The sequence below is a fragment of the Pseudopodoces humilis genome, chromosome 1 (assembly GCF_049639895.1).
Source record: "Pseudopodoces humilis isolate 2021_Gansu_Grassland_sample_001 chromosome 1, ASM4963989v1, whole genome shotgun sequence".
NCBI lineage: Eukaryota > Metazoa > Chordata > Aves > Passeriformes > Paridae > Pseudopodoces > Pseudopodoces humilis.
Genome location: NC_142200.1, coordinates 12,855,378 through 12,876,284, shown reverse-complemented (window position 1 = coordinate 12,876,284; position 20,907 = coordinate 12,855,378). Strand labels below are relative to the sequence as shown.

The 20,907-nt window shown below is 41.5% G+C and overlaps 1 protein-coding gene across 2 annotated transcripts in view; it reads left to right on the top strand.

Annotated features, from left to right (window-relative positions):
• Nucleotides 1-20,907, top strand: part of DEPTOR (DEP domain containing MTOR interacting protein) — a 76,192-nt gene that overhangs the window by 36,837 nt on the left and 18,448 nt on the right. For both annotated transcript variants that reach the window (XM_005516936.3, XM_088060810.1), the window contains 4 exons: nucleotides 11,735-11,920; nucleotides 12,538-12,672; nucleotides 15,782-15,852; nucleotides 16,501-16,605. In XM_005516936.3, coding sequence (XP_005516993.1) covers nucleotides 11,735-11,920; nucleotides 12,538-12,672; nucleotides 15,782-15,852; nucleotides 16,501-16,605 — 497 coding nt within the window. The remainder of the gene's footprint in view (nucleotides 1-11,734; nucleotides 11,921-12,537; nucleotides 12,673-15,781; nucleotides 15,853-16,500; nucleotides 16,606-20,907) is intronic.

The window sequence follows — 20,907 nt, the reverse complement described above, 5'->3', positions numbered from 1 at the left end:
TAATCTTCCTGATCTCTTTGGACAATTGTAACTATACACATTTCCCCTGCTATGCATGAAAATGATGAAATGTACTTAAGTGCTGAATTGTTTCCTGCCAAAATCTCACTGGCCCACACAAACCACTGAGATTAGCTCCATTGGTTAGAGTGTGGTGCTAATAATGCAAAGTTGTGGGTTTGATCCCCATATGGGCCATTCACTTAAGAGTTGGATTCAATGATTCTTGTGGGTCTCTTCCAACTCAGAATATTCTGTGAAATCATAACCCAGAAAAAACCATTTTCACAAATAGGACCCAGATCTCTTTTCCTGTGTATTGGGACCCCCATGTAATATGGAATAAAGCCCCCATAAGTAGCAGGGAATTATGCATTTTGCATTTCTTGAAGGCTGGTGTTGGGATTGTAGTTGCCAGTAGTTACTTGTCATTTGTGAACACTGATGGCCTTCATCCAGAATGTAGGAATAAAGATTGTGGGAAGAATTAGAAGTTTGGTGATATACATACAGTAAAGGCAGGGACAGAAGGTGCACAGAACACATTTCTCAGTTGTAGAAAAGCCCATTTCTAGTATGCTGAGGTATGTAGAGCTTGGTAATATTAGTAGATAATGACTTTTCTCCAGGAGACTGGATCTTTCTTAGTTCTTCTTATGGGCATGGTGAGACAGATTAGCTACTGTGGTCAAAATTTATATGCAGCAGGAGAAGAAGTTCTCTGCCAGCTGCCAGCTCCCAGGTAGATCAGGCCAAAGCAAGGAGGGGCAGGCAGAGGACAGTGTGAGCATGTGTAATTACAGTGCTTTGTTATTCTGGAAAACAGAGCTACTGAGATGTCCAAGGACAAAAGAGGGCCTTCACAGAGCTCTTTATGGAGTCATTTTTGGCTCATACTTGCTTATAGCTCTTGCTGAAGAACTTAACCTGCACCTGCAGCCACAACAGGAAAGCACTGCTGACATGACAAGCAGACTCCTCCTGTCCCTCCTCCAAAGACTCACTGGGTATGAAAGCCTGAGGGATGAAGAAGCATCTGCCTGCCTTGCAGAAATTTTTTAAGTCTGGAATCTCCAGTGATAAATAGTTTAAATTTAAAATCTGGATAATACTGTTAAGAGAAACCAGTGCTGTCTTAGGATAACACCTACAACGTGCAGGATGAATATTTGCATTTCTTCCAGTGCAACAACCAAACCATAGCTCATTCATGCATTTCAATATATTGTGGAATGTAAACACACAGGGATTGCCTTGTACCACAGATGTACAGTGTATGCTGCCAGTTAAGCCTGCGAGAAATGGGGGCCTGAGCAGGAGAACTGGTCTTCTCATGCCAGATCGCATTCTGTCTCTTTTGTTGTTGGGGTTTCCCAAGCTGCTGCTGACCTTCAAGTCCATGTGTTTGGTGTAATTTCTTCCCTGACATGGCCCCAGCACCTTCCCTGAGCAGTGACCACAGCATGGTTCAGCATGAAGCATTTTGCATGGCTGTCTCCTCTGTTCCAGGGGTCTGGGATGCGGATTTCCAGACTCAGAACAGCAGCAGAATAGGTGTGGTGAGGCTTTGCTTTCCTGAATGATTGAGGGGTGTAAGAGTCTCTTTCAGAGATGACAGCCTACCAGCTGTCTTCTTTGGTCTGCCTAGACTTTAGTAAAACCTTTGATACTGTTTCCTGTGGCATTCCAAGAAACTGTGTTCCCATGGTGTGGATAGGTGTGCTTTTCACAGGGCAAAAAATTGGCTGGGTGGCCAGGCCTGGAGTATTCCCCAGGACTCATTACTGGGGCCAGTCCTCTTAATTATCTTTATTAAGGAGATCTTTATCAAGGGACCAAGGGAAGCAAAGGTGAATTTTTGGATGGCACCAAGTTGGTTGGGAGTATTGATCTTCTGGAAGGTAGGAGGGCTCTGCGGAGTCTTGAGTGATGGGCCAAGGCCAATGGTGTGAGGTTCAACAAGGCCAAGTCCTGAGTCCTGCACTTGGGTCACAACAAATCCTTGCAGTCCTACAGGCTGGGGAACAGTGGCTGGAAAGCTGCCCTTGGAAAAGGCCCTGGGGGTGCTGGTCAACAGTGGTTGAACATGAGCCAGTGTGTGCCCAGGTGGCCAAGAAGGCCAATGGCATCCTGGCCTGGATCAGGAACAGTGTGGCCAGCAGGACCAGGGCAGAGATTGTCCCCCTGTTCTCAGCACTGGTGAGGCCACACCTCGAGTGCTGTGTCCAGTTCTGGGCCCCTCACTACAAAAAGGACACTGAGGGGCTGGAGTGTGTCCAGGGAAGGGCAACAGGGCTGGGGAAGGGTCTGGAGCACAGGTCTGATAAGGGGCTGCTGAGGGAACTGAGGGTGTTTAGCCTGGGGGAGAAGAAGCTCAAGGGAGACCTTATCACTCTCTATAACTCCCTGAAAGGAGGCTGTAGCCAGGTGGGGTTGGTCTCTTCTCACAGGTAATAATTGACAGGGCAAGAGTAAAAGGCCTCAGGTTGCACCAGGGCAAATTTAGGTTGGGTATTAGACAAATTTCTTCACTGGAAGGGTTGTCCAGAATTGGAACAGGCTGACCAGGGAAGTGGTGGAGACACCATCCCTAGAAGAATTTAGAAGATGTGTAGATGTCACGCTTAAGGACATGGTTTAGTGGTTAACTTGGCAGTGTCAGTGAATGGTTGAGCTGCATGAACTCAGAGGTCTTTTCCAATCTGAATGATTATATGATTTCATCAGTGCTAAGATTTTTTTGATGGTAATAAATATGTTGTCAGACATCTTAGACGTGGTATCAGTATATTCGGCCTCCACTCTGCTTTAAAATACTTTTCAACTTTAGAAGTTTTACGGAGATAATTGCACTTGATCAGACCTGGTGTGTTCCAGGTAGACACATGTTCTGCTGGCTTAGCACAGAAGCAGGTGCTTATCTCCTTTCAAGAGTTAATTCTTTATCTGTGAACTCCACTGTGCAAATTACTTTCGGAGATGAAAACAAACACTTTGCAGTGACTTAGTGAGAACAGTAAATGTTGACACATGCTATGTCCCTGTCTCTGAAAGAAAGTCTTATATCTATATTTAATTTTCCCTATTCTTTGCAAGGACTCTGTACCTTTTCACAGAAGAATTTCCTTTGTGAAGATGATCAGTGCATTTAGTTTTAAGCATCAAGACACATGATGCAATTGAAAGTTTGTTATAATTGTAGAAGTTGATTAAATATCTAAAAAACTATTATTTCTCTTGCTTTTGTTGAAAAGCTTTCCTTCTCTCCTAAAATTTATGTGAATAATGAAGTATGTCCTGCTATTTTTACCATACATGTCTGACTGCTTATGATTATCTGATTATGATTCACTTACAAAGTGAAAACTTGCCATGTATGTGAAATGTACTCCTTCTTAATTCAAGATTTCTCTTTGGAACCTCTTTCTTGGAAATATTAACTGCAGATAGCAGTTTACAAGTATCATTGAAGCATACCATAAATCCTTGACTTAATTGATCATAGGCTTTCTTCTCCAAAATCAACATCTATATTTTTTAAAACAATTTTTCTATTTGATCTAAAACCTGAATCACATTAGCCTTTGAATATATCCGAGCTTTCATTAGGCTAAAAATGATAAAACATCATGTTTTTACAGATGATGCCTTGATTTATCTCAGTAACACAAGCCTTCAGTTAGTCTATGATGTCTTGCAACACAACTTTGTTTTTATTGTAAGTCCTGTTATCCCTGTGCTGATGCCAGGCAGAAGCACTCAGTTTTTTATGTGGCAGCTCTTCCCTGGCAGTTCCCATGCACAGGGACAGTAACCTCACCCACAGTACTTCAGCTGCTTATGCTAAATCTGGAGACTGCTTTTCATATTTTTAATGATTTTTCCCTTGTAAGAAGTCAAATAATAAGAATTTCGTATGTAATTGTATAAACACCCAGCTCCTTAGTTTGTCAGCTTCTCATTGTGCTCTTCTTGCAGTTGTCTTTATCTACAGTGGGAATGAATTTGGGTTTTGAAAGAACCACATGCTCTATGCTTTATGTAAATAACATATGAAAAATTCTTTTCATATTAACTATTGAATTTTATTTTTCTGACAGAGAATGGTTTCAGTTTTTAACAGCTGCAACAAAAAAAAAAAGAGATACCCAGATGGGCCTTTTCATCTTCTGCTTGCTTCCCTTGCCACAGACTGTACTTTCCATACTTTATTTGGAAGCAAAGAAAAGCAGTTGGCTATGTTCTGTAAACTTACTAAATTAAAGATGATAAATCCTCATATACAAACCAAAAAGACTGCTGAAATGTGTGTGATTCAACACTGGCTTTTCATGCTAAAGTAATATGTATTTGAAAATACACTGCAAATAGATGGCAAACTGGCTGGAAAGACAAAATGTATATAGAAACATGTATCTGCATATCTATTTTAAGGCAGCAGAAATAACATGTTAATGCACTGATCAGAACATACCACCTTAATAGGATACTCTGAAGTTCAGTTCCCAAGGAACATTTGACAGTTTTCTACTGTAATCCTCATGTTTTAAAGACAGTATAAAAGTTGTTTAGACTTTTTTTTTTGACTACATGAATTTACTACAGTTCATTGAAGCAGCTCAGAAAGCCCTCCCTAGTTATAGCTCAGAGAGCTATGGTTATAGCACAGCTTTTTTTTCTGGACCTACTTACAGTTCCAGGACCTGTTTATTTCTGGACATGCTTACTGACTTCACCCTTAGTGGGATGAGCTGGAGCAGCTCTCTTTTGTATTGCAGAGCCAGAATCTGCCTTGCAGTTTTATACAAGGGGATCAGTGGAAACAGGAGCAGTTCAAGCTTAGATCCATTGTCTGTTCAAAGTGAATTCCTTGTAATCCAAATGGGAAAAAAAAATACAATTTAGCACAGCTGCACTGCTGAGAGTTTAACATGATGGTTGAATACATGCACAGGTGGGCTTATCTATGGTCTGTATAGCATATAAAAATTCATAAAAGGTGGAAATGCAAGTGTTGTGTTCATGTAGTGCAGGGAATCCAAGACCCAAGACACAGGGCCCTGTTCTCACTGAACATCTGTAGTCTCTCCCTGGATTTGTGGGAGATCCAAGCAGGTGGAATTCATCCATGTGTAAAAGGAAACTAATCTGAATAGGTGCCATGATTAAAATGCATTTGCAGTGCCAGATTAGCAGAAAAACAGGAAGGCTTTGAGAGGAGTGGGAAAAGCATTGTCCGGTGCTGACTAACGTGCCAGTTGCTCTCCTCTAGCCGCACGTGTCGGTGCAAGGCAGAGTGGAAGAGCCCAGGAGTGGCTGTGGAGGTGGGCACTGTGGGCTGAGGACGGGCTGGAAGCTGTGCAGCCACCCTGGGCAGCTCTCAGCAGCTGTCGGTGTTTGCCAAGCCCACGGACTCGCTACTGCTCTCTGAAAGCCAAAATGGACACACACTTCCAGTTTCTCTGGCAAGGGACCAAAACTGGGCTGGCCAAAGGCCTGAGGCACAGAGGAGGCTGGCTCAGCAAAGCTGTGTGCTAGCCGTAGACAGAGGCATATTTTTAAGGAACTCGTATTTTATATGTTGATTTGTTTCCTTCCCTTTTAAACACTGTTTCTGCTTTGGAGAGGGGAGCAAGAAAGCAAAATGACATGGAATGGGAGCCAGACCCTTCCCTAGGCACACTCTGGGTGCAAGTGGAAGCAGCTCCTGCTGTGCTTTCCTTTAGATAACCCCCCAGCCCCTGCCAGCCCCAGCAGCCTGTCAGTGTATGTCTCATCATCCTGCATTTGCTCTTGGTGTGACATTGCTCTTTTGGGGTAATACCCTGCCACTCCAGAGGCCAAAATTGATACAGACATCTGTGACTTGCTATATGAAGGCACAGACTATTGCAGCCAGTCATAGTGAAAGTCTAGAATGATCTCCTGCAACTTCCAACTGCATTTCACATCATTTTAATAGATTAAACTACCTCATTAAAAAGAAAAAGTGTACTTTTGAATAGACTGGGGCTGCTGCCTTGTAAAGACTTGGAAATGTGTTCTGCGCTGCTGGAAAGAGTTCAGTGCTGCTTTTGACTTTAAGTGGAGAAAGACATGACATATCCACACTGAAAAATCCATACACCCTGCTTTTTTAGCCTCTTCCTCTTAACCCTAGCACAAGCACACTCTCACACAAACAAACAAGCACACACTTCAATGTGTCCTCTGCTCTCTTGAGAAAAGCTGCTCATCTGGCTCCTCGTGGAACTTTGATCTCCTTCCCACTGCTCGCTCAACGTGGAGCAGCCATTCCCTGGCTCCAGCCACGAGCTTGCTTGGTGACAGTGTTGTTTCTGGGGAAGTGCAGAGCAGCTGGAGTGCCTCACTGGATGTGTCCTACTGGGGATTGCAGCTTTCGGCTGGTAGAAAACATTAATCACCACAGTGGAGATGTACACAGATTATCAGTGCTAAAAATCATGGGAAATTGAAGTGGTGGGAGGGATTTGGGGTAAAAGCCAGTTATGAAAATGGCCTGATTTTTCAGGCATGAGTCATACCATTTATTAAAATAGGCTTTTGTACTTTCTAAAGCTTCCTCAGTTCTATGAAATCAGTGTAAAGCTAATATTTCTATCACTGCTGTGCACCAGCCTCCTTGAAAAAGTGGAAGAGAAAAGGCTGTTTGAGCTCCATGCAGATCCTGGGATTTTATGTCAGAACCAGAAGCTGAAAGAAGATTTGCATGGATGTTGCTATTTATATTTTATGTATCTGAACAGAAACTGTGAAGCAGCCAGGAGCAAGAAGCACCAAAGCTGCAACATTAAGTGCTCCCAAACAGAGAAAATCCAAAATAAATATTCTGATTTTTCTCATCTTAACACTAACATAAATGGTGGATGACCAGCTAAAATCCTTGCCAATGAAATTTCCAAACTCTAGGGATAGATGAGACAGTAAACAAATAATTGAACTCTATTAGTTAAATGGTCATTGCCCCAAAAGATATGTTTTTTTTGTATAGCTGATGGTATAACCACAAGGCAATGCATCTAGGAAATGAGAATACAGGGTCCGCTTGCTGCTGTGGAGCAGTGCTGTGTAGGGAAAGGAGGATGTGCAGGGCACAAATTATTCCCATTTTATGCTATTTGCGCAGTACACTACAATTGTAATGGTGGGCCTGAGATATACAGAAAGAACAACAGCCAGTAAGAAAAGGGGAGGGAGGTTGTAATTGTAGGCATGCAATTCTGATAAATGGATTTTTAGGAAAGATAAAGAAATTCTGAAGAAGACTCCAGGAGGGCTAAAAAAGGACAGAATTTAGGGGGTGGTACTTATTGATTAAAGATATGTTTGAGAGTTGGCTTAATCTCTTCACATATTTCTTTGCAAAGATTTTTGACCAGATCATACATAACTTTCTGATAAAGGTGTGACAAAATCCAGGGATTAGCAGATAAAGTTAAGAAAATTCAGCTTTGAGTTGTTTATTTTCTGGAAGGGCAAGTGACTGAAGGCTTGAACAGCTTGTAAAGGGAAGATTAAAGTGGTCAATAAATGCCTTCAAGTATGAGAAAATTAATTTTTTTGCAAGATTAAAAGATAATTGTTAAATTTTGTTTCTGGGAAAAATTCTGTGGCCTGTATATGTGGGAGATTAGACTGGTGGGTTGTGAGCCTACCTCCAAAGTTTGACATAGGTGAATATGTGCTAGTGTTGGTGCCTTTCCTTCCAGGACAATAAATGTTCTTGTGTACTTTTATGGTTTTGGAATTTTCCAGTCACCATATTTTTCTTTACTCTCTTCAGTGCATTTCTTTCTGTTGCATAAGGTGCACATTGTAACATGAACATGTTGCCACCTGAACAGCTGTGAATTAAATTGGAGGCAGAAACATCAAGTCACCCCACCTTGCTCTTTGCATCACCCTCATAATGTACAAATGCAGGTCCTGACACTCATCAGCCACAGCTTGACTGTTAAAGACAAACTGAAATGGGTGCCAGTTTGCTGTTCTATTCTGCACCATGAAGGGCAGTGAGCTAATTCAGGAGTAGTAATGTTAATGCCTTTCTAGAGCAGCAACTTCCATTAGAGATACCTGGAGCAAGAACCTTGTCAGCTGCCACAAGTTTATCTGCTACTGCCTCTGAGTCAACACCCAGAGGTAACAACCTCTAAATTACCTTTAAAGAAACTGCTCCTGGACAAGTCTGTGCAACCCTCTCAGCATTCTGCCATCAGTTTGGAAAAGCTTTTCACTCCCACTTTTCTCTGCTGCTTGCAGCAAAGTGTGGGCTGCTAAAGCAGTTGAGCTGAGCACCCGTGACTGCACCTGAACCACTCACCCAGCAGCTACCAATGTAACAAACCCAACCTTCTGTGTGTGCTCTGCATCCAGCATTCACGGAGTTGTGATTTACCAAGGATAAGGGCAAGCTTCTGGCTCTTGCTTAAAGTCAGCCACTGCACCCAAGGAGTGCTTTCAGAAGCAGCCAGCACCCACATCTGCCTCTCCCTCCTCAACCTCTTCCTTCTGATCTGTGGTCTGGAAATTCCATTTTCCGTACCTTTCCAGATACAGTCATCCTTAGGCAGAGTCACAGCCTGGACATTTAATCACAAACCATGAATTACTCAGATGACTAAAAAAAAAAAGAGCCCCATGAGGCATGGTAGTAATTTTGGTGAGAACCTTTATTTGATGGTGTATGAACAAGGAGGCAGCCTGAGCTATATTGCTCCTATTGGTATTTTTAGCTTTTTTTTTAAATGTGTAAAAAATTACATGATGTTACAAATACATGATATGTGAGCTATCCTTAGAAATTAGGAAGTTAAAATAGGAAAGTCAAGGAGCATGCCAAATTCTATTCTGATGCTACGTGTCCCAAGCATTTTGGCTGCAAATCCTTCGTTGTGTAAATCATATACAAATGTTCTTCAACATAGAGTCACTGGACTTAGCTTTTCCAGTTGCCCTCATTTATTGTATAAAAATTTGTGCTTCTATGGACTGAAATAGTTACTGCAGAGATTAATGGCTTCAGTGGAAAACCTAAGCCTTGCTGTTTTAAGTCTATAAATATTACAATATTTAATTCAAAACAAGTATTGTTGTTATAAAATATGTTCAGTATTGTGGCATAAAAATGTTTGCATTATCTAGTTTCATGGTCAGTAATTCTTGAATTTCAGAGTGCTTGACAATATCTGTAGCATGAGTGTGTGTTTATCTCTGATTGTCATAATTTCTCATTACTGTCAGAGCACTTAAGTTAATGACACAAACAACAGAATAATTTTAGTTAAAAATGGTGGCATTGTAATATTTAACTTGACTCAGAAACCCTACTGATATTTCTTACATTGTGAATGGCTGGACACAACAGCTCTATTTACAGGGAAGCATTTGTGGAGCCCTCTTTCATTTAAGATTATGAATCACAATAGTGCTGAATAAGTAGAGCTTGCCTTTTTAAGACTGAATTTGAGATGGCCTCAAAAAATTTATTTTGTCTTTAAATTAGGTTATTCTAATAATGTGGTAAGATATTGATAGATATTGCTACTTTTACTTATCGTGTCAGTGATCTTAAAATGAAACTGGTAGCTGCAAACACCTACGTACTAACTCTGCCTCTGATAGCAAATCCTTTGGGGGAACGTAGGCAGATTGCCAAATCTCTCCTCCTCTACTTCCGTTCTTCAAAAATAGTGAGTGTCAAATAAGTGTTGTTTAATAGTATTGCATATGATATGTATCCAAAATGGGGAGCACAGTAGCAGTGTGTGCCTGTGAAAATTAATGTGTCAGAACAGAGCAGCGAGTTACTTGTGATGCTAAATTGGATTTTGCATTGAGGACACAACAGATTCAGCATCCAAAGGAAGCAGACAAAAGCCAGGTGGCACTGGCTCTTCTGAAGATCTTTGACAGAACCAGGCAATCCAAGGGATGCTTTACAGCCTATGCCACATGACTCTGGGGCAGATGGCCTGTGGGGCAGCTTGGGCAGTTCAGAAAGTTCCTGTGCTGATTATTCCTTGTGTCCCAAAGTTAGAAGTGCATTTGTACAGACAGTAGTGTCTCTGACAGTGACCCAGGCAGGCAAGGGACATGCTTCTTTGCAAGATGGTCTGACCTCATAAGGCAGTTTCTGCACCCACACAGAAGACGGTGCTCTCGGGATCATATCTAGGACTGGCATCTTCCTTATTGTCTGGGTGACTTGACATCCCTGACGAAGGTGACTGGACTGGACTTTTTCTCCTTTGAGGTTATTTCTTCAGCTCACAAACATTAAATGACTTATTGGCAGATTATATGTGAATGTAGCCTATATTGCAAGGTGTGGTGTAGTTCTGTAGCTCCATAAAGAGTAACCTGAGACACAGGGGGGTGTACAGAAGGGATGAGAGCAAGAATGACTGTGTTTAGGATGAGAATGAAAGGAAAGCAGGCCAGCAGGGCTCCAGGCTCTGGGTCTTGTGTAGCACCTTGGACTCTGCTGGTTTTTGGACCCATGTGTTGGGCAGAGGAAAGAGCGAGGTAAAAGTTCTGTGTCTGCAGTAGGAGGCCAAGTGACTGAGATATGTAATCAATGTAATCATTGACTGACCTCAATGCATACCTGTGGTGTTGTTCACACTTTACACATAAATATCTATAGCCCACCAGTTTTTATAATTCAATATTGCAAGAAATGCAGTTTATAAACCGGGAAAATCCAGAATCTGGATTCTTCATTGCAAAGGTCAACTGTGAGAAATCATTTCTGTGGAACGTGATCACAGAAGCTGAGTGAAAAATTGAGAAAAATGCTGCCAAGCACCTACTACAGCTATTTTAATTGCTGCAGTACTGATGCAGAGAGTACTCCAGAGAGCTTTCCTGCAATCAGGACCTGCAGGAGCCAAGGCACTTTCAGGACCTGGCACAGAGCTCCATCCAGCTACTGTGTTTTTCATCACAGCATCGGTGGTAGTGAAGGCATAGATGTTATTGTTGTACGCTGGGGGTAGGCTTGGTGCTCCTGCTCTGACACCAGCAGCCTGGGGTTTGCTCTCAGTGTCAATACAGGTTGCAATTAAGATTTTTGTTCATTATGTAAGAAATGATTTTTGGCCAGGTGCCTGTTCCCAAACCTTGTGTGTCCGTGCAAGGGGGGGAAGTGGCCTGCAGGAAATGTCTGGGACACAGTGTCTGTGGTGAACAAGACAGAGGAAATACACAGGTCTTGATTCTTTGCTGCCCTGTAGCTCTGAACAAGGTAGGTGGACAGAACTCCCAGGGGCTGCCCTGGACTGATGAATTTACACAAAACTTGACATAAGGAGCTAAGTCTGGTCCGTAGCAGCCAGCAGCAGCAAGAGACATACAGAGGTAGACCATTACACAACCTGTCAGAGAGGTAATTCTATTACTCTCTCTATATTCTATTTCCACTGGACAATAAAAAGTGCATCTCATTAATCACAGTAGTATAAAAGATTCTTCTCAGAATTTGCCACAACAATTCCTAGTTTGTTTTTGCTGCTATAAAGGGTGTATATTGGAGCCACCTGTATGAAGGTGATCACTTTCCTCCTCTTTCTGAGGCTGCACAGGGGAAGAGGAGAGCTCTGACCATTGCATCCTTAAAGCAAGGTCTGTAGTGCACAAGTTGCTCATGGGTAGGCTTGGATTTCTTTCAATGCCTACCAGGCGTAGACTTTGTATCCATTTGTTTTCCTAGTGTCCAACAACCACCATTTTATGGACAGCAACTTGCTCTACCAGTGTAGAATGAATTTCCGGCGGCGGCGGCGATTAATGGAGCTCCTCACTGAGAAATCTCGCTTGATGCCAGAAAGTCATGACAGCCCATTTTGCCTGCGCAAACAGAACCATGACAACAGGAAACACACCAGTTTTCTCTCAGGTGACTCATTAATTATACTGCTGTTTGTAGAGTGACTCCATGGAGTATTAAAAAATTGGTTTTGGACAAGGGGTTTCAGTGTTAGAAAAAAATGCAGGGCTGAGTATTATATATCCCTCTTCACAGGGATTGTCCATTCACTCATTTTACCAAACCTATAGCTCCTTGGGGTGTACCTGTATCAACATCCTTTCAGATGCTGGTCCAAATTTGGGGTCCATGTTTAAACTGAACTGGTTGAAGTCCTCCAAACTCAAAGTAATTTGTCATACGTGCTATGGGGAGTTTTCAAGAAGATTAGAAGTGAGGGGAAAGAGCCCTGCAGCATTTTTGTACAGTAATAAGTAGGAAGTACTGAAAGAAGGGGAAGGAAAACTGGAAAAACATTCCTTATGTTGAAATGCCTCTTAGAAGACACTGCAGTGGGAGCAGTTCAGCCATCCTGTTAGTTACAGCATTACTCTCATGCAGTGACTCTTCTAACAGCGTAGGGATACACTAACCCATTCCCAGTGTTGTCAGTGAAAACATGACTTGTTGCTGTTTTTTTTAAAAAGAAACAGAACAGCTTAATAACTGGTACCGGCTCCCTTTTTCTGTTTTCTCTCTGCTTGCAGTGAGTCCCACCAAGGAGATAAAGATCGTGTCGGCAGTGCGGAGGAGCAGCATGAGTAGCTGTGGCAGCAGCGGGTACTTCAGCAGTAGCCCAACGCTCAGCAGCAGTCCCCCTGTGCTCTGCAACCCCAAATCTGGTGAGCACCAGCATGGCTTACGATGCACAGCAGCCAGGGTGCAGACATCTCTGTGGGGAGAAGGCACTGTGAAGAATGCCTATCATTATGCCTAAGCCTCTGTTTCCAAGAATACATTAAAAATTCACAGTGTCACAGGTTTTGTAGGCCAGAGGGAACTATTACCATCTTCTAGCCTGAAGTTCTGTTGAACAGAAGCCAGACATCTGCCTCCAGTAATCTCTACGTCAAGTCCATAATTGTGGTTTGAGCTGCAGTTTATCTCTTAGGACGACGTGCAGTCAGAGGCCTAGATTTGCCTCTTCACTGCCAAGCTCTGAACCAATTCAAATCTCCTCCTAAAGACATTCTTTTGGTGCAAGTCAGAGGAGAGTTTAACTATCCAGTGACTGCTTGAGCTGCAATGGAATAACACCTCTCAGAAAACAGCAGGCTCTAAAAAAACTGAGGCAGCATTGTTTCAGCCTGTCAGAGACCATTTGAACATTTTAATTTGTTTTAAGTCTTACACTGGTCTGTTTCAGAAGGTAGAAGTAGTGTGGAAGCTTATTTTCCTTTTGAAAGGATTTCCTATCCCATGCCAGAAGGTTAAACACACCCATTCTTCCACACTTCACTTAAAATTGTTTCTTACTGTACATCTGGGAAGGGAAAAACAGACCAAGACACATATTATTTCAGCCTCTCTGTTTCCCTCAGAAATAGCCCTGAATATCAAACAGGGCCCCTGCTTCCCTTTGAGCTCCTTATTATTTCAAATACACCAAGTCTCTGCCAGTGGTGTGGGGAGTACTGTACAGCGGGGGAAGGCTTCAGTGGGTATGTGTAATCTTCACTTTCAGAGGGATGCTGGCATTTGAAGCGATTACAAGAGAGTGCCTCAAGCACTAGGTGAATGCTGTTCAAAGCATTGACCATTTACTACAGAGATGAGCGAGCTAAAGTGCGTTTCATTTCTGCTGTGCAGAGTGGCAATCAGAAAGGGAAGGATATTTTCCCTCTCTCTTCTTTTAGCACATTTCCTTCTCTGCTTAAGCTCCACTGGGAATTCAGTATGAAGCTCTGAACTAAAATAATTGGAAGGACTCAGTAGGATTATATGCTCATAACCCTTCCAGCAGACCTGCTGCCCAGCAGAGGAAATGCTGTCAGTTCTAGTGGCCATTGCATCCTCGGGGTGCTTTGCTGTTGAGTGTTCAGCACCACCTACCAGTATGCTCACCTCTTCATGAAAGGGGCTTACCCCTGTATCATAACAGTATCATGTTTTGGCAGAATATCTCTCAGGTATGTTTTCCAGAAACGTTCTGGTAGCTTTTGTATGGGTAGCTCTTTGTCCCCAGTACATTAATTACATCCTGGAAAATTTTCTGGGACAGATAAAACAGCGTTCATGTGCTATCCATGAATGTGTGTGTTATCTGAAGTATGCCAACTATTCTGGTCATTTACGGTTCTGATTTTATATGAAGTGTCAGGCCGTGAGTAGTGAGAACAAGTTTATTTTAATGCAGCTGATTACACAACACTGGAAGAAAAAGAATAGGCTGATGTTGCTCTTGCATAAATTTTTTAGAAGAAATTTTCCCTTAGGACTAGTTTTCAAGCTGTGAATAGCTTTAACAGACTCATATTTGAAAGAGGACAGCAGTGGGCTTATAAACAGACTGGTTTTTAAGAATTATACAATTACTGGCAATGTCGGGTTATTTCTCCCAGCGCACAAGTACAGATCCGCACGTCAGCTTGCATAGGTTAACATAAGGCTGTCGGATGTAAATGTTACGAGGAATTCTAAATCCTCTGCTGACTATAAGGAGACTTTGTTCACAAATAGCTTCCTGCTATCCAGACCCAGAGTGTGTTGCTGAACTACATGCTAATGAACACAAGGCAGAGGTGTATTTGTTGTAAGATGTGGTCTCTTGCAGTCAAACACTTAAGAAACACTCAGGTTATGACTTGACCAATCATGTAGAAAAACAATCATCAAACAAAAAAGAAAAATTCTGGAGGTATAATGAAGGGAGGCACATAAGAGAGCTCTGCATGGATGATTTACCTGATTCTGACTTGTCAAATGAGCAGTCATTCAGATTTTTTCACATTGACCAGACATGCTCTGCAGAGTATAACAGTGACTAAATGACAGTCCATCAAAATGCATGGGAAAGTAAAAAAAAAAAAGTATTGGTCTGTCTGCTAGAATTCTCCCTGCTCCCATGAATGTCATTAAGAAATTCAAGAATGTCTTCAAATACCATCTGTGAGAAATTTTGTCTCCCACCTGTGACTGAAAAGACAGAGACTGTCAAAATTATTTATCACTAAAAGAAGAAGAGCCATAATATTAAGGGTGAAGCAGACAAATGGGTTGAACAGCATATATCTTTATGTTGTCCTTTGTCTGTGAAGCATTTATGGACAAATAAAAAATGGTATGCAGGATGGTACGCAGGATGGTATTGATTTGATCTGGCAGAACTTCAAATTTAATTTATTTGGAGGAAAATGATGCCATTACATAGGAAGGCAATGGGGACCTGCAGAAACTTACTGCTATTTCCTTTCATTTAAAATCCCAAACACCTGTAGGTTTCCTCATCTGTCCCTGGATAAGATGGGAGTTACAGGTCTGGGCTTACGGTTGCAGAAATCTCTTGAGATAATTCCTCACCCTAGCAGGATTTTCTTGCTATTCAATTCTGTGATTCAAACACAACTCAGATGAAATAGCAGAGAGCACCCAACAAGCACACAGTGAGTTGTGAAGGAAAGCTGCTCTGTGCCAGGAAGGTTGGTCGCTTGTTTCAACACTGGATACAAGAAAAGCCACTTTGTTTTTCTGTGATAGTGTTTAGGACATTTTGATTGCAGACAACAGTCTTTTGGCTAAATGCCCCAGTTTTCCAAAGATCTCATCATTTATACTCAGAATTATTCTGCAGGCTTTTCCTTGGTTCTCTTACTGCTTCCAAGCAAGTCTGCAAGAATTGAAAGCTTGTATGGGAAGTGGGGCCAAAAAGATGTATCCTGACACTGTATCTTATTTATTAGGAGAAACTCCAGAGGAATATTTTTATTGAATATTCATTCTGTACCTCCACAGTATTAAAGAGACCTGTGACTGCTGATGAACTCTTGATGCCTGGAGCCCCATATGTTAGAAAAACTTTTACGGTATGTCTCCAGTATTTTCTTTATTTTCTGAATGTTATATGCATAGGGCAGTCTAAACAGACATTTTCTGATGGGATAATTAGAATTTATTTGTATTTGCCGAGGTTTATACTTTAAAAATCCCAAACTCCATAATAAGTACTTCCACAAATTTTAAGTCTGATTCAGCGCTTGTTTATTCTGTCTTTATGCCAGTGTGATACTTAAAATGGATGTAAAATTACATAAAGCCAATAACATTTATATTATATAAACTCATATGGACTTGGTGTTCCTACTCTGCAGGAATGGATCACCTACCCAAACTGGTAGCAGGGTAGGGTTTCTGGGGTTTCTAGCAGGGTCTTTCTATATGATGAGATAGAAAATTTGGCTCACATACATTATTAGAGCCTTTCTTTAATGATATTCTTGAACCTAGTCATATGGAATCATTGCTTTTACAGCCTCCTAGTTTAACAGAAAAACTTCATTCAAAGCAAGAGGAGTTATTTGGATAGAGCCTTTCCCATGAGTGACATAGCAGCCTGTATTCTAATATGTGTTGGAATTACAGGGATCTTGAAATTACGTCTCAGACCATTTAGAAGTTGCCCCCTTGAATTTCACGGAGCTGCTTAAAGTGATCATGTCCTTTCTTCTTTCCAGATTGTTGGTGATGCCGTGGGCTGGGGCTTTGTGGTGCGGGGAAGCAAACCCTGCCACATCCAGGCTGTGGACCCCAGTGGGCCAGCAGCCGCGGCTGGGATGAAGGTGAGTTCTCAAAATGGGATGATTTCCCAGGGAAATTTGTGCTGCTCTGTGAAGGTCTTGTGCTGCCAGTATCTGGGGATGGAGAGGTGCTTTTGTTTCCAGTGTTCAGTGCCTTTGTCTCAGTTTCAGGCATTTGTGCACAGTGAGTTCTGTTGCCTTTAAACCCCCTCCTGTTTCTTTTCTTCTGTCCTTGAGATTCTTGAAGTCTCTTTTTCACATGAGACTTGATTGTCTGTTCCAACTTGGTTTCTTGATCTTTTCACTTTTTGAGGTGGGTTTTGCTACAAGTGGTTGGCTGGTTTTGGTGGTGGTGGTGTTCTTATTTTTTGATGGATTTTTTTATTTAATTTTTTTTATTTTCATGCTTTTTCAACTCTGCACAATTTTAGATTCCCTTTTTACTTTCTAATTTATGCGACTACTGGTGTGCAGCTTCTGGACTGTTTAGGAACAGGCGAAGTCAGACATACCTCATGAAAGTGAAGCTAACATAGCCCGTTGTTCAGTCTAAAGCAATTAAGATTCAAGACAATTTGGAAAGAACAACAGATGATACTTTCATAAAGAGCTGAAATAGCTTCACAAGTGATTTAAGAATCAATAAATACACATTCCACTTCTAGCTTTTGCACTGCAATGCAGAGCCCATTGACTTACCTCTGGTCTTGGATCACATCCTGCATATATCTGTGAATTAATCTCTGCCTCGTACACAGAGAAAAATAAAGAAAAAAAGTATTATATTAAGTACAGATAAAAGCGAGTTTTAATAAAAGTTAGCTGCTACAGCTGCTCCGATGACCAGAAAGATCAAATTATCCATTTATGCCATGCTTTATTATATGGCAGCAACACAGATATAGGTTTCAGGTGTATTCCACATGTTTGCCATGAAGTTTTTCCAGTTGCCTCTCACCTGTCTATTCACACCCACCAAGCTGGAGGCCACAGCTCCAGGGATGCACATCCTGCTCACTGCATGGTGCCAGGGTGCTCACTGCCATGGGACCCTCCTTAGCAAGAGCAGGACAGGGGTTCCTGCTCTCTGCCTACTAATTCTTTTTTTAATGGAACTTTCAGGAACCTACTGCCTTGGAAACTTTTTTTTAGTACAGGTAGGCAAAACCCCTGGGACAGGGACTGGCAGCTGCAGAGCTTGTTGGAGCATGTAGCACACAGACATCCTACTGGCAAAGAAGCTTGAGTTCTGAGGGAGCTGGAATTTTTTTTTTTAATGTTTTATACAACACCTAAATATAATTACAGTTACAATTTTTATATGAAGAGTATGATTTTCAAATAATGATCCTGCCTAAAATTTAAAGGGCCTAAATTTAAAAATAATTTATTAATTCATGTGTATATTCTAGATCCTGAACTTGACAGTTTAGTGTTTTACAGCACCTTTTATTCTCTGAATATAGAGGCTAGCTGTACAGTGGAGCAATTCTGAAACCTGACACTGTGGTGTCATATGTGTAATCCCATGGGTTGGAGAGGTCTACCTGAACCATTCAAGATTGAAGAATGCAAAATAGTTCACTGTCCTGAAAGGAACAAACAGTGCTGTAAAACTGGAATATAATGCCTTGCTTTTACACAAGGACAGATCTGATCATTTTCAAAGCTGTTATCTTTACATGAAATGGTTTTCCAGAGCAGAATTGCACATAAAAAATTATAGCTGTATATGAGATGATCCCCTCTTTAGATACAAAAGTTGTTGCCTAAAAAATTTTTAGCCAAATGAAGAGATGGTGTTTTCCTTTGAAAATAAGGGCTTTTGTTAGATGTTCTCATGGCAATAAGTATGTAAATCATATTGCAGTATTTGAAATTTTAAAAAAATCTATGTCACTTAATCCATCTGTTTACAGAACTCCTCAATCTGGCAAATTTAAAGAAAACGAATGACAGGCTTTAGATGACAGCTCCTTGAAATTAAATATTCCCTTGTGTGGAAGCTGCAGGAAGGGCACTTAGAAAACAGGCTGCTGGGCATGGTAACTTCTGGTGGGCTGGTGCAAGAGGCTTTTGTCTGCAAAAAGAGTGCTACACCAAAGAAGCGCTAACAAGGAAAGTTGGCTATGATGAAAAGGGCAAGAATTTGAAGAAGAGCCAAGCTTTGGCGTTGCAGTTTGCAGAAAAGTTCTTGGCAGTAGCAGCAGGGATTTTCCTCCTAAGGAGATGCATCCACTGTAATTGTTTTTAGAATGTCTTTATTTGTAAAGCTTGTGATTTTGCACTTGCCTGTTTTGGAGAGCACTATTTTCCCGTCTTTGCATTATACTGAACATACTGTTGAGAGAGGACTGCTGCCCACAATCTCATTGTAGCACCTTAGTTTGTGCATTTAAAATTCTATCTTTCATCACAGAAAGCAGTAAACACTGCAGGCTTAACCTACCTGCTGGACTTACTGGTGGTTTGCTTTCAGTTTGAGCTTGTCTGAGTTTTTGGCCTGCTCCAAAGTGCTGTGAATTGGGAATCTGAACAGAAAACTCAATGAGCTCGGGACACTGGCTGCCCGCAGTGGCAGTGGCTGGGCACGGAGCGAGCGGCTGGGACACGTGGGCTCTGTCACACACGTGCACCTCAGCATGGCAGCACTTGCTATCTCCTTATGTGTGACATCCTCTTCCAGGGGAATTTTCAGAGAACTTATTTCTGACAAAATCCCTACTAGAGTGATCTGCTAAAGATGTGTTAGAGGCTATAAGCTTTAGGACTTGATACCTCTTCTGGGGCTGGTAGATAGGATTACCACTCAGAGTCTGAAATTTCAGGTGTGAAGCTGAGAAAATAATTCAATAAACGTCTAGTCAGTTAGCTTTATTAAAGTATTTTTGGACCTGGTTTGCTGAAGCATGTTTGCCTGTGACAGCATTGTGAGGAGAGTGGTTGCTGTAAGTGCATTAACAAGAGGGAGCTGGAGGCGACGCGAGGCTATGAAAGGAGTCAGTGTTGCGATGCGTTCTTCTGAGTTATTTGCAGCTCTGTTTAGCTCTCTGCTGTCGTCAGCAGTGCAGACAAGAACAGCAGGATTTTGAAGTTCCCAAGTTGCTTTAATATTCATTATTGACTGGCTGAAAAATCTACAGATGACGCTGCTAAATATTGCCAGCTGTTGTCAGTAAAACTCTTTTTCTCTTTTTTCAGTGATTTATTATGTAAGTTCATTTCTGTTTTAAGGTAATTTAAGTATTTTTTGAAAAGTTACAACTTGACTTCAAACTGGTGACTTAAATTATGCATCACAATGTTATTTAGTGTGACATAAGTGCAACAGAGTGTGATGGTACAAGCAGACCTAGCTAAGTATGAGGCCTGTGAAAGAGACAATTTAATCACTCATTTTGTTGATCATCTGTTCTTCCCCTTGGCTGGAGAAATCAGTGCCCTGCTCAAACTGTCAAAAGAAAGCTATCTGATTCCTTAAACTGATTCTTAGCAAATTAGTACTTACAGCTGTTACACCTATGGTGCTCAAATCCTACAAATTGCCAGTGGCTGTTTAAGCTTTTCAAGCCTAGTTCTTCTTTAATTCAGCAGCAGGGAGTTTGAAGGACCACGTGTTGTCACTGGTACCAACACCTTCTGTTTGGAGCTCAGCTTGGGAACTGTAATGTGCAGCCAGGACCCTTTCAGCATGGTTCTGCTCTCCTGATCTCTGAAAGCTGGCACAGGGAGGAGATCAGCTTTATATATTTTCTGCCTGTGTATTTATCTTCTGCATTCTCAAATGATTATTTCAGGTCCAGTTTCTCAAATGATTTCACTAGCAGAATAAGAACCAATTCTCAAGTGTAATTGAGTTGCCACTGTGTCAAGAAGCCAATGGATGTCACTTCATCAAGGTCATCAAGCCCATTTCATGTAATCAAAGGAACATCTGTACTATCTAATTAGTCCAAAGAATTCAAGTACTGCCACAATAACAATGTATTACAGATTTATAATATGGAAGACTAAAAGGCACACATTATAATTGTCCAGCAGGGTGAAGACCAACCCCAAACCATGTGATGTCAGAGGAATTACCAATGCCTTATAGTGTTGCAATTGGAAGAAATTTGAACAGTGAGATTCTTGTGTAGTTGAATGTACCTCAAGCTGCAGAGAAATACAAAACCTGTATAAGGAAAGCATAACTGTTTGACAAGCAAGATAAATCAGACTAAAAATCCTTAAAAAAAACTTCCCCCAGGAAAATATATCCCAAGTCCAGTTTCCAGTCTTTTACAGTATAGTGGGAAAGGTAGAGATGCATGGATATTTTAGGTGAGAAACTTCTTTGTGACT